Here is a 16,317-nt window from a genome sequence, read left to right as displayed (position 1 = left end):
TCCTTCCAGCAGTAGTTGGCAGTCAGTGTCACTAAACCCGGATGCCAGCTTTCGCTTCTTCACAGGCATCTCGTAGCTATCGGGGATGATCACCACATGCTTCTGGGCAGTTCCCAGCTTGCAGTGTCTGATGTTGTGTCCAGATACTGTTAATTATGGTGCCAGAACCTTGGGCCCTATAAAACTCCATTAGAGTGAAGAATTGTCACCTCGCTTAACATTTGCATTTGCGAGTTATCTGCACGAAATCTCTCTTGCGTGGATAATGAGGTAAAAAGCACACAATTATATGGTAAAGCTTTTTCTGACATTGGTAGATATGACATCATCTGAAAATCTCATCTTTAATTCCAAAATAGGAAATATTAGTGTACCTTAGTGTGGTTAAAATGGCAGTGATCATTTTTGCTCTCCTCTAACTTTCAGTAAATGTGTTCTATTCAAAGATGTAAAGCCAGCATGACAAAATAAGTACCTGTTTGGTAGAAGGTTGCTGGAGACACTTAGCAAATGAATCATCAAAATGTGAAATAAAGACATCTCCAGAATAAAACCATTAAAACCATTTGTATTCTTGACATTTTAGAATATTGCCAGCTCATGATTTTGTTTGATGTGGATATTTATGAATGAAGAGCTTTGGAAAAGTGTTGATGTAAATTTTTCCCCTTCGTTTTGTTTGTGATCAGTGGTGCATAATATTGAAAATAGTGTCTCACCAGAAGGATCAAAGCTTTAGAGCCAAGACTGATTTTATGGTTTAGCAATTAAGACCCGTGGTATCCAGACTGTTTTCCTCACAACATAATTTCATCTTTTAGTCAAACAATTACGTTAAGATTATTGAGAGCTGTTCAAATCAATTTTAAATGGACAGCTTTCCTTGAATTCCATTGGGAAAGGAAGAACCTTCATTTGTATAGTTGCTCACGATCTCAGAATATTTAAAGTGTTTCACAGCCAATACAATATTTGTGAAGTGTAGTCGCATGTAATTTATGCAGCCAATTACATCATGAGGTAAAAAGCACACAATTACATGGTAAAGCTTTTTCTGACATTGGTAGATATGACACCATCTGAAAACCTCATCTTTAATTCCAAAATAGGAAATCTTAGTGTGGTTTATCAATTTATCAATGATGGGCAGATTTACTGTATTTGCTGATTGGTAGGTAAGGTAAGCTTTTGGCCCTATTTATCTTGCTTAACTAACTTTGTTTATGTAATCCACTGTATAAACTGACAAAAGTTCACTAGACGTTCAGTCAATGGCACCCATTGCTCCTTTTGTATGTTGGTAACATAGGAGTTGAAATTGAAAACCAAATACATGTAACTGAGCTGGAGCATAACATTGAGACAAAAATCCACACTTAACCCCTGTGAGAAATCCAATTGTCTCAGACTGGCATTAGTTAAATTAAGTAACCCATGAAACAGTTGGAACGAATTATATCTGTATTTTTCCAAGAAAAGACCAAACTTAGATGTAAACTTTATAGATGGGAAAGATAAAGCATGATTAATTAACAGTGCAGTTCATTGAAGTGTTTCTGTGTGCTTTGAACTCAGAAGAATTTAAACCATTTTCTTCCTGGTGTGCACTCTCATATCATAATCACTTTTGGACATATTGCAGCCAGAATAATGCCATAATTAAATTTAATAATGTGATGAACAGATGAGGCTGTAAAGTATTGTTCCCAGCCTGTAATTAATTCAAATATCTAATCATTCTTTCACAGAAATGGATGCAAAATAGTTGCTAGTCTTGAAGTACTGGAAAATGCATGCTAATTTCGTCTCTTGTTTTTAGAATAATCTACAAATGCTCCATGTGTGACACAGTGTTTACTCAGCAAACCTTGCTATGCAGCCATTTTGATCAACATGTTGCGAAGCAGAAAGTTGCAGTCTTCAAGTGCCCAGATTGTGCATTGCTATATGCACAGAAGCAGCTGATGGTGGAACACATTAAGGTATATTCCTCCCATTGATGATATATTTACTAATGAAAATAGGTAAATTATTTTGTTAGATTCATTCTCAGAATGTTGCTAAGACTCCTGCCTATTTGCTCTGATATATTGAATTATGGTGATTAATGAAGACTTGAATGTTCCTTTTGGATTGCTACTCTTAGTCCAGATGCTTCAGCAGCTCATTTTCAAGTGTTGAAGAAAGGCAAAAGGAGTGCATTTATAAATTTCACTACTGCAGGATGTCCCAACAAGCTTTACAGCAGAGATTACTTACCAAGTGTAGTCACGGTGATGATGCAAAGAAACATGACAGTCAATTTTTGCACAGCGTGATCTGACAGAAATGTGACACTAACCAAGTAATCTGCTTTAGTGGCGTTGGCTGAAGGATAAATATTTGCCAGGACACAAGCAGAACCCCCTTATTCTTCAGTAATCATGTGTTGGTGTCACTTGCAATCGGCAAATGTAGGAGAAAGTAAGGACTGCAGATGTTGGAGATCAGAGCTGAGTGTGTCATGCTGGAAAAGCACAGCAGGTCAGGTAGCATCCAAGGAGCAGGAGATGTGACGTTTCCATAAGACCATAAGACCATAAGACATAGGAGTGGAAGTAAGGCCATTCGGCCCATCGAGTCCACTCCGCCATTCAATCATGGCTGATGCGCATTTCAGCTCCACTTGCCAGCGTTCTCCCCGTAGCCCTTAATTCCTCTAGACAACAAGAACCTATCAATCTCGGCCTTGAAGACATTTAGCGTCCCGGCTTCCACTGCACTCCGTGGCAATGAATTCCACAGGCCCACCACTCTCTGGCTGAAGAAATGTCTCCGCATTTCCGTTCTGAAATGACCCCCTCTAATTCTAAGGCTGTGTCCACGGGTCCTAGTCTCCTCGCCTAACAGAAACAATTTTCTAGCATCCACCTTTTCAAAGCCATGTATTATTTTGTACGTCTCTATTAGATCTCCCCTTAATCTTCTAAACTCCAACGAATACAATCCCAGTATCCTCAGCCGTTCCTCATATGCTAGACCTGTCATTCCAGGGATCATCCGTGTGAATCTCCGCTGGACACGTTCCAGTGCCAGTATGTCCTTCCTGAGGTGTGGGGACCAAAACTGGACACAGTACTCCAAATGGGGCCTAACCAGAGCTTTATAAAGTCTTAGTAGTACATCTCTGCTTTTATATTCCAACCCTCTTGAGATAAGAGACAACATTGCATTCGCTTTCTTAATCACAGACTCAACCTGCATGTTTACCTTTAGAGAATCCTCGACTAGCACTCCCAGATCCCTTTGTGCTTTGGCTTTATTAAGTTTCTCACCATTTAGAAAGTAGTCCATTCCTATATTCTTTTTGCCAAAGTGCAAGACCTCGCACTTGCTCACGTTAAATTCCATCAGCCATTTCCTGGACCACTCTCCCAACCTGTCTAGATCCTTCTGTAGCCTCCCCACTTCCTCAGTACTACCTGCCTGTCTACCTAACTTTGTATCATCGGCAAACTTCGCTAGAATGCCCCCGGTTCCCTCATCCAAATCATTAATATATAATGCGAACAGCTGTGGCCCCAGCACCGAACCCTGCGGGACACCGCTCGTCACCGGCTGCCATTCTGAAAAAGAACCTTTTATCCCAACTCTCTGCCTTCTGTTAGATAGCCAATCCTCAATCCAACCCAGCAGCTCACCTCGAACACCATGGGCCCTCACCTTGCTCAGCAGTCTCCCGTGTGGCACCTTATCAAAGGCCTTTTGAAAGTCCAGATAGACCACATCCACTGGGTTCCCCTGGTCTAACCTACTTGTTACCTCTTCAAAAAATTCCAACAGGTTTGTCAGGCATGACCTCCCTTTACTAAATCCATGTTGACTTGTTCTAATCAGACTCTGCTCTTCCAAGAATTTAGAAACCTCATCCTTAATGATGGATTCTAGAATTTTACCAACAACCGAGGTTAAGCTGATTGGCCTATAATTTTCCATCTTTTGCCTTGATCCTTTCTTGAACAAGGGGGTTACTACAGCCATCTTCCAATCATCCGGGACCTTTCCTGACTCCAGTGACTCTTGAAAGATCTCAACCAATGCCTCTGCTATTTCCTCAGCAACCTCTCTCAGAACTCTAGGGTGTATCCCATCGGGGCCAGGAGATTTATCAATTTTAAGACTTTTTAACTTTTCTAGCACTATCTCTTTCGTAATGGCAACCATACTCAACTCAGCCCCGTGACACCCTTTAATTTTTGGGATATTACTCATGTCTTCCACTGTGAAGGGCATAAGCCCTTCATCAGGAATGCGACTCATCGGCCAAGGGGGCTGAGAGATAAATGAGAGGAGGTGGGGCTGGGGGATAGGTAACTGAGAGCGCAAGAGGTAGATGACGGTGGAGGTGAAGGTGATAGGTCAGAGAGGAGAGTGGAGCGAATCAGTGGGAAGGAAGATAGACAGGTAGGACAGGTCATGAGGGCTGTGCCCAGTTGGAAGCTTGGATCTAGGGTAAGGTGGGGGGATGGGAAATGAGGAAACTGGTGAAATCCACATTGATCCCATGTGGTTGGAAAGACCCAAGGTGGAAGATGAGGCATTTTTCCTCCAGGTAGCAGGTGGTAAGGGTTTGGAGGAGGGTGGTAAGGCGATGGAGGAGGCCCAGGACCTGCTTGTCCTTGGGGGAGTTGAACTGTTCGACCACTGGGATGGTGAGTTTGCTTCGTACATGTGTCCCGGAGATGTTTTCTGAAGTGTTTCGCAAGTAAACATCCTGTTTCACCCGTGTAGGAGAGACAGCATTGGGAGCAATGGATACAGTAAATGATGTTTGTGGAAGTGCAGCTAAATCTCTGATGAGTGTGCAAGACTCCTTTGGGACTTCGGACGGAGGTGAAGGGGGAGGTGTGGGCACAGGTTTTGCAATTCTTGCGGTGGCAGGAGGATGTGCCAGGAGGGGAGGATGGGTTGGTAGGGGGCATGGACCTATCAAGGGAATCATGGAGGGAATGTTCTTTACAGAATGCAGATAGGGGTGGGGAGGGAAATTTACCCCTGGTGGTCGTGGTCTGTTTGTAAGTGGTGGAAATGGCGGAGGATGATGCGATATACACAGAGGTTGGTGGGGTGGAAGGTGAGGACTAGGGGGGTCTGTTCTTGATGCAGTTGGAGGGGTGAGGTTCGAGGGCAGAGGTGCAGGAAATGGATGAGACATGCTGGAGGGTATCATTGACCACATGGGAGGGGAAATGAGGCTGTCTGTTGTGTTCTGTGGTGGAATTGACACTCCTTGGATCAGATGCAGCCGAGGCAGAGGAGTTGGGAATAAAGGATAGCATTTTTAGAAGAGGCAGAGTGGGAGGATGGTGTAGTCCAGGTAGCTGTGGGAGTCGGTGGGTTTGAAGTAGATATCCGTGTTGAGTCAGTCACCATTAATGGAGATGGAGAGATCCAGGGAACGGAGGGAGGTGTCCGACATGGTTCAGGTGAACTTAAGTTCGGGTGGAACATGTTAATGAAATTGATGAATTGTTCAACCTGGAGCATGAGGTGGTGCCGGTACAGTCATCGATGTAGCAGAGGAAAAGGTGGGGAATGGTGCCAGTATAGCCGTGGAAGATGGACTGTTCCACGTACCAGATGAAAAGACAGACATAGCTGAGACCAGTTAAGGCCTTGCCCTTCCTGGACCCCTCCATCTCCATTAATGGTGATCAACTTAACACAGACATCTACTACAAACCCACCGACTCCCACAGCTACCTGGACTACACCTCCGCCGCATCTGCTCCTAGGAGGACCAATTCTACCACAGAACACACCAGACAGACTCCTTCAAAGACCGAAATTTCCCTTCCCATGTGGTTGACGATGGCCTCCAGCGCATCTCATCCACTTCCTGTACCTCTGTCCTTGAACCCCACCTCTCCAACCACAACAAGGACAGAATCCCCGTTCCTCACTTCCATCCCACCAACCTCCAGGTACATCGCATCATCCTCCGCTATTTCCGCCACCTATAAACAGACCCCACCACCAGGGATATATTTCCCTCTCCGCACCTATCTGTGTCCCGTAATGACCATGCCCTCCGCGATTCCCTTGTCAGGCAAACACCTCATCTTCCACCTTGGGACCCTCCAACTGCATGGGATCAATGTGGATTTCACCAGTTTCCTCATTTCACCTCCCCCCCCCACCCCACCTTATCCCAGATACAACCTTCCAATTCGGCGCCGCCCTCTTGAAATGTCCTGCCTGTCCATTTTCCTTTCCACCTGTCCGCTCCACCCTCCTCTCCAACCTATCACCTTCACCCCCATCTTCATCCACCAATCGCACCTTCCCCCCAGCCCCACCACCCCCTCCCATTTATCTCCCACCCGCCTTGGCTCACAAGCCTCATCCCTAATGAAGGTTTATGCCCGAAACATCGATGCTCCTGCTCCTCTGATGCTGCCTGGCCGACTGTCCTTTTCCAACACCATACTCTCAGCTAGGCAAATGTTTAATATCTCATCTGAAAAGCGGTTCACCTGACACAAGCAGTTCTCAAGTGCCACCCTAGACAATGTGCTAGAGTTTTAGCAATGGTGTTAAAAACTATGGCCTTATAATTCAGGGATGAGAGTACTGTCACTGAGTCCAAACTGATAGTTGGGAGTAGTGGTAGGGGAGTTGGTAATGTCTGATCCTGCCAGTCAGGGTGTCTGCAGTCACAAAGGGGCCACGTGAGATTGAACAGGGGCTTGCACATCACTTTTCTGCTCACCCCCAGGATTGCCCCCATAATGTAACGGGGCCTGTCTAACCTTGGATCTATTGAGACTATAACCTGCTGATTAATGACATGTTAAAGGTATGTTTCCACCTCAGCGCAATCACTTGTGCGGCTGTGGAAGTCAGTTGAAGGAAGCTAACCACTACTTCACCTTCTCAGGTGAATAGGTGAGAAAGGAGTGGCGTTCTTCCTTTGAGGAATTCCCTGTGCTCACCATTAGCAACTCCACCCTGGCATCCAAATCTTGACTGCCGTCCACATTCCTCCTCCTTAACCCCCACCCCGCATCGTCGATCTCCCCTCTGATAAAGATACTTGGATTTACTCTCAAATTGACCACCATCCACATACCCCTTTGGGCTGCTTGTCGTCCAGCTGTGACCACTACTGACCTCTGATGCTGTTGAGATACTTAGCTGCTGGCTCATCAGATTGGCTAGACTTCCTCTTCCTGAGAGATGGAATTTTCATAACTACCCTGTCAATTTTGCCTCCTGCATATAATTGTTCAGGGACATGCATTTGAAGTCATGTGGTTTCATGTTGCGCTGGAGGCTGGGCACAAACAATACGCGGCACTGCCTCCACATCATCCACTACCACCCCACCTGTAAAATTGCACTCTCTTACAAATTGTCACCCACAATCAGCATTCACTACATTTACTAGCATTGGTCAACTGTGCTGGATCACTGGGTTTTGTTTTAAAACGGCTCCATCCTTTTTCATGTGGTTGTGGTCACAAGATATGAATGTTGAAATATTTCAACTATAAATAACTTTTGCTCCAAAGTTTTGTCCCAGCAGAATAAATGTAATAATGACAATCTCTAATCCTAATTTTTTTTCATATTGTAGACTGTGCATGGCATCCTTAAGAGTATTGAGGGTCCTCCCAACCTGGGACCTCAACAACCATTGGTCACAAAGCCATTAATTACATCAGCGGGACCGAACAAAACTGACGGGAATGCTGTCAATGGCACTGATCGGCTTGGGAAGAAACCTTCGGTGGTTGTGAGGAAAACTGGGAGCCGCTCAAAAGCAAATAACCCTGGTTGGATGTGTCAAGACTGCGAGGAATGGTTTCCTGAACGAGAGGACTACATTTCTCACATGAAAAAAGACCATGGAAAGGTATGAATTAAATGGCATAAGAGGGAATCGTGCATCAATTTCTGGGAACCATGGAATTCAGTTTGTAAGGAGAGACAATTTCACCAAAAAATTAATTTAAGATGTTGAAACAGGAAATGCTGAAATAAGGTCATTGACCTGAAATTTTCCCTTCTGTATTTCCAACATTTGCTCTTTGTATTTCAGATTTGTAATGCCCACTCTACTTGTTTGTGTTGTTTCGATGGGCTGTTTTTGGATAACCATTTGTGAATACATTCCAAAATAGAGAAGAACTCGTGGATTATTTAACATTTCTATAAATTATAAATATACGCAATTTCATTATATTTCAGAATTGCAGTGCAGAGTAAGTTTGAGTTCTGATCAAACATAAGTGTAGTTAAAGATGCCACATTGTAAATCTTAACATCAGTCTGTTGATCATGGTCAATAATTATAGTGAATAGCAGCATCAGTTTAGTAATATCACATAGAAGAAACAGCTGAGATGTGGTTTATTCTGAGCAGTTAACCTTTGTCAGAAGCAACCACAACTGTAACTGGATGCTCTGCGATCAGGAAAGGATTACTTCAGTGGCCTTTGGTTTCATTAGGAGTGTTTAGAATAATTTTGTGCAAAGATGGCAAAGTGTTTGTGATCTTTTGCTGCAGGGTTGTTTAGAATGACCAAGCATTGCCCAGCAGGAGGGGAGGTGGGGCAGAGGCAGAAAAATGGGAAGGGTTAGCATGGAGAGACTGAAGGAAGGATCGTGACGAGTATTACGAGAAGAATTTCAAAGGGATCAAGAACTAGCAAGGTGAGGTAAACTGGGTAAGTATTTCTTGGGTGTGGCGGCAGAGTAATTTAGTTTTTCAACAAAAAAACTGTATCCCAATGGATGATGTAAGAGATGTAGGAAAGATAGACCAGAGAAATTAATTAGTAGAAAATTCATAGTGAGTCGAGGGGACACTGGTTCAAACGTGCGAGAAGTACATTTAGGACTCACATCAGGGAACTTTTCACTCTGTGCTTAATTTGGAGTCTTCTTGTCTGGTGTTAATGGAGAAATAATGGTCTCAAAATTGAGTCAATAACCTCAATAATACCACCTTGAAAGAATGATTTGGACTGGACTGGTGCTGGACTGGGGTGTACAAAGTTAAAAATCACACAACACCAGGTTGTAATCCAACAGGTTTAATTGGAAGTACACTAGCTTTCAGAGCATCGCTCCTTCATCAGGTGGCTGTGGAGGACACAATTGTAAGGCATAGAATTTATAGCAAAATGGATTAATGCAGTTTTTGAGCAAAGTAACGCTGCAAGTACAAATTCACCCCACAAAACGTATAGGTGTGCATGCATGTGGGTTTGTGTGTGTGTGTGGGGTGGGGGTTTCTGAGTGTCTGTGAGAGAGAGTGTATATGTATGTGTGTGAGTGTAAAGGGATCTATGTCTGTGAGAAGGTGCATGTGTGAACGTGGGAGTGTGTGTGTCTGTTCATTTCTATGACTCTATATACACTCTCTCTCACAGACACTCACAACCCCCATCCCAGACAGACACACACATACATACATACATATGTGTTTTGTGGGGTGAATTTGTACTTGCAGTTCCATTGTACTTTGCTCAATCTATGAATCCATGTAAGACTCTGTTAACTCATTTTTTTAGATTAGAATCTGTCTAAACATTATGGCACAGACAACATAACACGGGCTAACACCTTCAACATCTTATCTGGCCTGACACCAATTGTTACAGAGGTAAAAACAATGACTGCAGATGCTGGAAACCAGACTCTGGATTAGTGGTGCTGGAAGAGCACAGCAGTTCAGGCAGCATCCAAGTAGCTTCGAAATCGACGTTTCGGGCAAAAGCCCTTCATCAGGAATAAAGGCAGTGAGCCTGAAGCATGGAGAGATAAGTTAGAGGAGGATGGGGTGGGGAGAAAGTAGCATAAAGTACAATGGATGAGTGGGGGAGGGGATGAAGATGATAGGTCAGAGAGGAGAGGGTGGAGTGGATAGGTGGAAAAGGAGATAGGCAGGTAGGACAAGTCCAGACAAGTCATGGGGACAGTTACTGAGCTGGAAGTTTAGAACTAGGGTGAGGTGGGGGAAGGGGAAATGGAGGAAACTGTTGAAGTCCACATTGATGCCCTGGGGTTGAAGTGTTCCGAGGCGGAAGATGAGGTGTTCTTCCTCCAGGTGTCTGGTGGTGAGGGAGAGGCTGTGAAGGAGGTCCAGGACCTCCATGTCCTCAGCAGAGTGGGAGGGGGAGTTGAAATGTTGGGCCACGGAGCGGTGTGGTTGATTGGTGCGGGTGTCCCGGAGATGTTCCGTAAAGCGCTCTGCTAGGAGGCGCCCAGTCTTCCCAATGTAGAGGAGACCGCATCGGGAGCAACGGATACAATAAATGATATTAGTGGATGTGCAAGTAAAACTTTGATGGATGTGGAAGGCTCCTTTAGGGCCTTGGATAGAGGTGAGGGAGGAGGTGTGGGCGCAGGTTTTACAGTTCCTGCGGTGGCAGGGGAAAGTGCCAGGATTGGAGGGTGGGTTGTTTGGGGGCGTGGACCTGACCAGGTAGTCGCGGAGGGAACGGTCTTTGCGGAAGGCGGAAAGGGGTGGAGAGGGAACTATATCCCCAGTATTGGGGTCTGTTTGGAGGTGGCGGAAATGTCGGCAGATGATTTGGTTTATGCGAAGGTTGGTAGGGTGGAAGGTGAGCACCAGGGGCGTTCTGTCCTTGTTACGGTTGGAGGGGTGGGGTCTGAGGGCGGAGGTGCAGGATGTAGACGAGATGCATTGGAGGGCATCATTTATTGTATCCGTTGCTCCCGATGCGGTCTCCTCTACATTGGGGAGACTGGGCGCCTCCTAGCAGAGCGCTTTAGGGAACATCTCCGGGACACCCGCACCAATCAACCACACCGCCTCATGGCCCAACATTTCAATTCCCCCTCCCACTCTGCCGAGGACATGGAGGTCGTGGGCCTCCTTCACCTCCGCTCCCTCACCACCAGACGCCTGGAGGAAGAACGCCTCATCTTCCGCCTCGGAACACTTCAACCCCAGGGCATCAATGTGGACTTCAACAGTTTCCTCATTTCCCCTTCTGCCACCTCACCCTAGTTCTAAACTTCCAGCTCAGTAACTGTCCCCATGACTTGTCCGGACTTGTCCTGCTTGCCTATCTCCTTTTCCACCTTTCCACTCCACCCTCTCCTCCTTGACCTATCACCTTCAGCCCCTCCCCCACTCACCCATTGTACTTTATGCTACTTTCCCCCCACCCCCACCCTCCTCTAGCTTATCTCTCCACACTTCAGGCTCACTGCCTTTATTCCTGATGAAGGGCTTTTGCCCGAAACGTCGATTTCGAAGCTACTTGGATGCTGCCTGAACTGCTGTGCTCTTCCAGCACCACTAATCCTGAGACCAATGTTACAGTTAAACAATGTAATTTTTCAGATGAAAGAAGTGAAACTATTATGGTCATTCTCACACATGAGAGAATTAACAAACAATCAAGGTATTTTTCAATGTATAATTTCAGTTACATCACACTGTAAACTTTTTCTATAAATTCTGTGCCTTACAATTGTGTCCTCCACAATCACCTGATGAAGGAGCGGTGCTCCGAAAGCTAGTGCTTCCAATTAAACCTGTTGAAATATAACCTGGGGTTGTGTGGTTTTTACTCTTGAAAGGAGCTTGTCGGCAACTATCTAAAGCACCTCATGTGATTTCAGGTATTTATGTCATAGGAGCTGGAGTGATATTTTAGTTAGAAACTATTGCAACCCTATACCCCACCTGACCAATTTCTCTTCCCTTTTAAAATTGGAACTCAACTGATCAGTGATGTTGATAGTGTTGGTGTCCAGTATTCAATGAAATTAAAAACAAAGTGTTGGAGATACTTGCCAGGTCTAGCAGCATGTGTGGAGAGAGAAGCAGCATTAATGTATTGTCTTCAATCATTCTTCTTTCAAACTGAAAGGAGCTGAAAAATGATGGTTTTTATACTGTTGACAAAGGAGGAAAATGAATGAGTGCAACAAATCGCAAAGGTGCCACGAATAAGAGACAAAGGGAGTTTAATGGTAGCAAAAGAGGTTTTGAGATGAAAATGCAATGGTAAGTGTGAGCAGTAGAAAAATATGTGAGCCCTGCTATGGGCAAATCCATGCAAACAAGACGTGGTGATGGTGAAAGGGGATGTCATCAAAATGGAGGATAGTTCTTAAACTCAATGCTGAGTTCTGAAGCAAGTAAAGTGCCTGAGTGAATGAGCGAGTGCTGATTTTCTTTGGAACATTCCAACCTGAACCTGACCTTTCAGCTGCTTACCTTTCCAAGAAATACTCCATTTCCATCCCTGGGTCTGCTTCAGTATTCTAGCAAAGCTCAAGATAAGCTTGGAAATGGGTCTGCACTTTCTGGTTAGTCGCTGTACCTGTACACCTACCCTATAATTTTTGGGACTCACTGACTTCAACAGCTTCAGAGCTAAAACACTGGCCCCCATTTTAATTGCAACACACCCACACCTCACCATGTATGGGTTTTATCCCAGCATAGTTGACCAATTTACACACCAAAGATTTAACACCTATTTGTCACAACTAGCACGCCTTTACTACCATTAGCACTCCCATTGTCTTTTGCACTGGTCATCCTCCCCCTTTGTCAACAATATAAAAACCATCAACAACAAAAATGGAAGTTGCTTGAAATTCAATAGCCAGAGACTTTTCGCCAGGGCAGGATTGACTGGTACGAAAAGTCATAGTTTGAAGATATGAGGAGGAAGGTATAAAGGAGACATCAGGGGTAAGTTCTTTATGCAGAGAGTTGTGAATGCATGGAATATGTTGCCAGCTGAGGTGGTGGAAGCGACGTCATTGGGGACATTTAAGTGACTGCTGGACATGCACATGGATAGCAGTGAGTTGAGGGGTACTATAATTTGCATTAGGATTACGTCTCGGCACAACATCATGGGCCTAAGGGCCTGTTCTGTGTTGTGCTTTTCTATGTTCTATGTTCTATGCTCAACAGGTTTTGTTTTAATAAAACGGTTAATTAATGGTATATAAAAGCAAAATGCTGTGAATGCTGGAGATCTGAACTAAGAAGTACTAGAAACAATAATTGACCAGGCCATAGAATTCCTACAATGCAGAAACAGGCCATTTAGCCCATCGAAACCACACCTACCCTCTGAAGAGTATCTCACCCAGACCCAACCCCACCCTATCACTGTAGCCCTGCATTTCCCATTGCTAACCCACCTCAACTGCACGTCCCTGAACACTATCGGCAATTTAGCATGGCCAATCCACCTAACCTGCTCAATTTTGCACTGTGCAAGGAAACTGGAGCATCTGGACGAAGCCCACGCAGATTCATTAACTTTGATTTGTCTTTATAGGTGCTGTTAAAAACACAACACCAGGTTAAAGTCCAACAGGTTTATTTGGAAGTACTTTTGATTTTCACATAAAAACGACCCTTTCTCAGTCCCCTTCAATTCCAAAGTAGAGTCATTGGACTCAAAACATGAACTCTTTCGTTCTACACAGATGTTGCTGATTTGCTTTTCTTCAAGTGCAAGGTGCTGTGGGGTCAGGGATGGGGGCAGGGGAGAGAAACAGGCACATGGCTAAGACAGCACACCTGCAGAGACAACACCACCCAGAAAGAAGTCTGTAGTTCAGTGGTTAACACTGCTGCCTCACAGAGCCAGGGACCTGGATTCAATTCCATCCTTGGGATGAATATCTGTGTGGAGTCAGCACATTCTCCCCTTGTCTGCGTAGGTGTCTTCTGGGTGGTCCAATTTCCTTCCACAGTCCAAAGGTGTTTTTGATAAGGGATAGCATTACAGCTGTACTGAGGGGAGGACATTCCCAGAAATACATCCAGGGAAGTTATTTGGGTGGAACTGAGAAATAAGAAAGGCACGATCACCTTATTGGAATTATATTATAGACCTCCTAATAGTCAGCGGGAAGTTGAGAAGCAAATTTGTAAGGAGATCTCAGCTATCTGTAAGAATAATAGGGTAGTTATGGTAGGGGATTTTAACTTTCCAAATATAGACTGGGACTGCCATAGTGTTAAGGGTTAAGATGGAGAGGAATTTCTTAAGTGTGTACAAGAAAATTTTCAGATTCAGAATGTAGATGTACCTACTAGAGAAGGTGCAAAACTTGACCTACTCTTGGGAAATAAGGCAGGATGACTGAGGTGTCAGTGGGGGAGCACTTTGGGACCAGCGACCATAATTCTGTTTGTTATAAAATAGTAATGGAAAAGGATAGACGACATTGAAAAATTGGAAGAAGGCGAATTTGGATGGTATTAGGCAAGAACTTTTAAAAGCTGATTGGGGGCAGATGTTCGCAGGTAAAGGGATGGCAGGTAAATGGGAAACCTTCAGAAATGAGATAACAAGAGTCCAGAGACAGTATATTCTTGATAGGGTGAAAGGAAAGGCTGGTAGGTGCAGGGAATGCTGAAGACTAGAAAATTGAGGGTTTGGTTAAGCAAAAGGAGGAATCGTATGTAAGGTATAGACAGGAGAGATTGAGTGAACCCTTAGATTATAAAGGCAGTAGGAGTATTCTTAAGAGGGAAATCAGGAGGGCAAAAAGCGGACATGAGATAGCTTTGGCAAATAGAATTAAGGAGAATCCAAAGGGTTTTTACAAATACATTAAGGACAAAAGGGTAACTAGGGAGAGAATAGTGCCCCTCAAAGATCAACAAAGTTACCTTTGTATGGAGCTGCAGGACTTGTGGAAGATACTAAATGAGTATTTTGCATCGGTGTTTACTGTGGAGAAGGACATTTAAGATATAGAATGTGGGGAGATAGATGGTGACATCTTGAAAAATGTCCATGTTACAGAGGAGGAAGTGCTGGATGTCTTGAAACGCATAAAATTGTTTAAATCCCCAGGACGCAATCAGGTGTACCCTAGGACTCTGTGGGAAGCTATGGAAGTGATTGCTGAGCCCCTTCCTGAGATATTTATATCATCAATAGTGACGGATGAGGTGCCGGAAGACTGGAGGTTGGCAAACGTGGTGCCACTATTCAAGAAAGGTGGTAAGGACAAGCCAGGGAACTGTAGAACTGTGAGCCTGACATCAGTGGTGGGCAAGTTGTTGGAGGGAATCCTGAGGGACAGGATGTACATATATTTGGAAAGGCAAGGACTAGGGATAGTCAACATGGCTTTGTGTGTGGGAAGACATGTCTCACAAACTTATTTGAGTATTTTGAAGAAGTAACAGAGGATTGATGAGGACAGAGTGGTAGATATGATCTATATGGACTTCAAAAATGCATTCGATAACATTCCCCATGGGAGACTGGTTAGCAAGGTTAGATCTCATGGAATACAGGGAGAACTAGTCATTTGGATACAGAACTGGCTCAAAAGTAGAAGACAGAGGGTGGTGGTGGAGGGTTATTTTTCAGACTGGAGGCCTGTGACCAGTGGAGTGCCACAAGGATCAGTGTGGGACAACTACTTTTTGTAATATGTAAATGACTTGGATGTGAGCATAACAGGTACAATTAGTAAGTTTGCAGATGACACCAAAATTGGAGGTGTAGTGGACAGTGAAGAAGGTTACCTTAGATTACAATGGGATCTTGATCAGATGGGCCAATGGTGTGAGAAGTGGCAAATGGAGTTTAATTTAGATAAATGTGAGGTGTTGCATTTTGGGAAAGCAAATCTTAGCAGGATTTATACACTTAATGATAAGTTCCTAGGAAGTGTTACTGAACAGAAAGACCTTGGAGTGCAGGTTCATAGCTCCTTGAAAGTGGAATCGCAGGTAAATCGGATAGTGAAGAAGGCGTTTGGTATGCTTCCCTTTATTGGTCAGAGTATTGAGTACAGCAGTTGGGAGGTCATGTTGCGGCTGTGCAGGACATTGGTTAGGCCAGTTTTGGAATATTGTATGCAATTCTGGTATCTTTCATATTGGAAGGATGTTTTGAAACTTGAAAGGGTTCAGAAAAGATTTACAAGGATGTTGCCAGGGTTGGAGGATTTGAGCTGTAGGGAGAGGCTGAACAGGCTGGGGCTGTTTTCCCTGGAATGTCGGAGGCTGAGGGGTGGCCTTATCGAGGTTTACAAAATCATGAGGGGCATGTACAGGATAAATAGACAAAGTCTTTTCCCTGGGGTTGGGGAGTCCAGAACTAGAGGGCATAGGTTTAGGGTGAGAGCTGAAAGACATAAAAGGGATCTAAGCGGCAATTTTTTCACACAGATAGTGATGTGTGTATGGAATGAGCTGTCAGAGGAAGTGGTGGAGGCTGGTACAATTGCAACATTTAAAAGGCATTTGATGGGTATATGAATAGGAAGGGTTTGGAGGGATATGGACTGGGTGCT

General features: G+C 44.4%; 1 protein-coding gene across 9 annotated transcripts in view; it reads left to right on the top strand.

Annotated features, from left to right (window-relative positions):
- znf532 (zinc finger protein 532) overlaps positions 1-16,317 on the top strand; it is a 226,786-nt gene that overhangs the window by 159,117 nt on the left and 51,352 nt on the right. For all 9 annotated transcript variants that reach the window (XM_072573555.1, XM_072573593.1, XM_072573576.1 and 6 more), the window contains 2 exons: positions 1,820-1,982; positions 7,619-7,897. In XM_072573555.1, coding sequence (XP_072429656.1) covers positions 1,820-1,982; positions 7,619-7,897 — 442 coding nt within the window. The remainder of the gene's footprint in view (positions 1-1,819; positions 1,983-7,618; positions 7,898-16,317) is intronic.

Source organism: Chiloscyllium punctatum, chromosome 1 (genome assembly GCF_047496795.1).
Source record: "Chiloscyllium punctatum isolate Juve2018m chromosome 1, sChiPun1.3, whole genome shotgun sequence".
NCBI classification, from domain to species: domain Eukaryota; kingdom Metazoa; phylum Chordata; class Chondrichthyes; order Orectolobiformes; family Hemiscylliidae; genus Chiloscyllium; species Chiloscyllium punctatum.
This window is presented reverse-complemented; position numbering and strand designations above follow the sequence as displayed.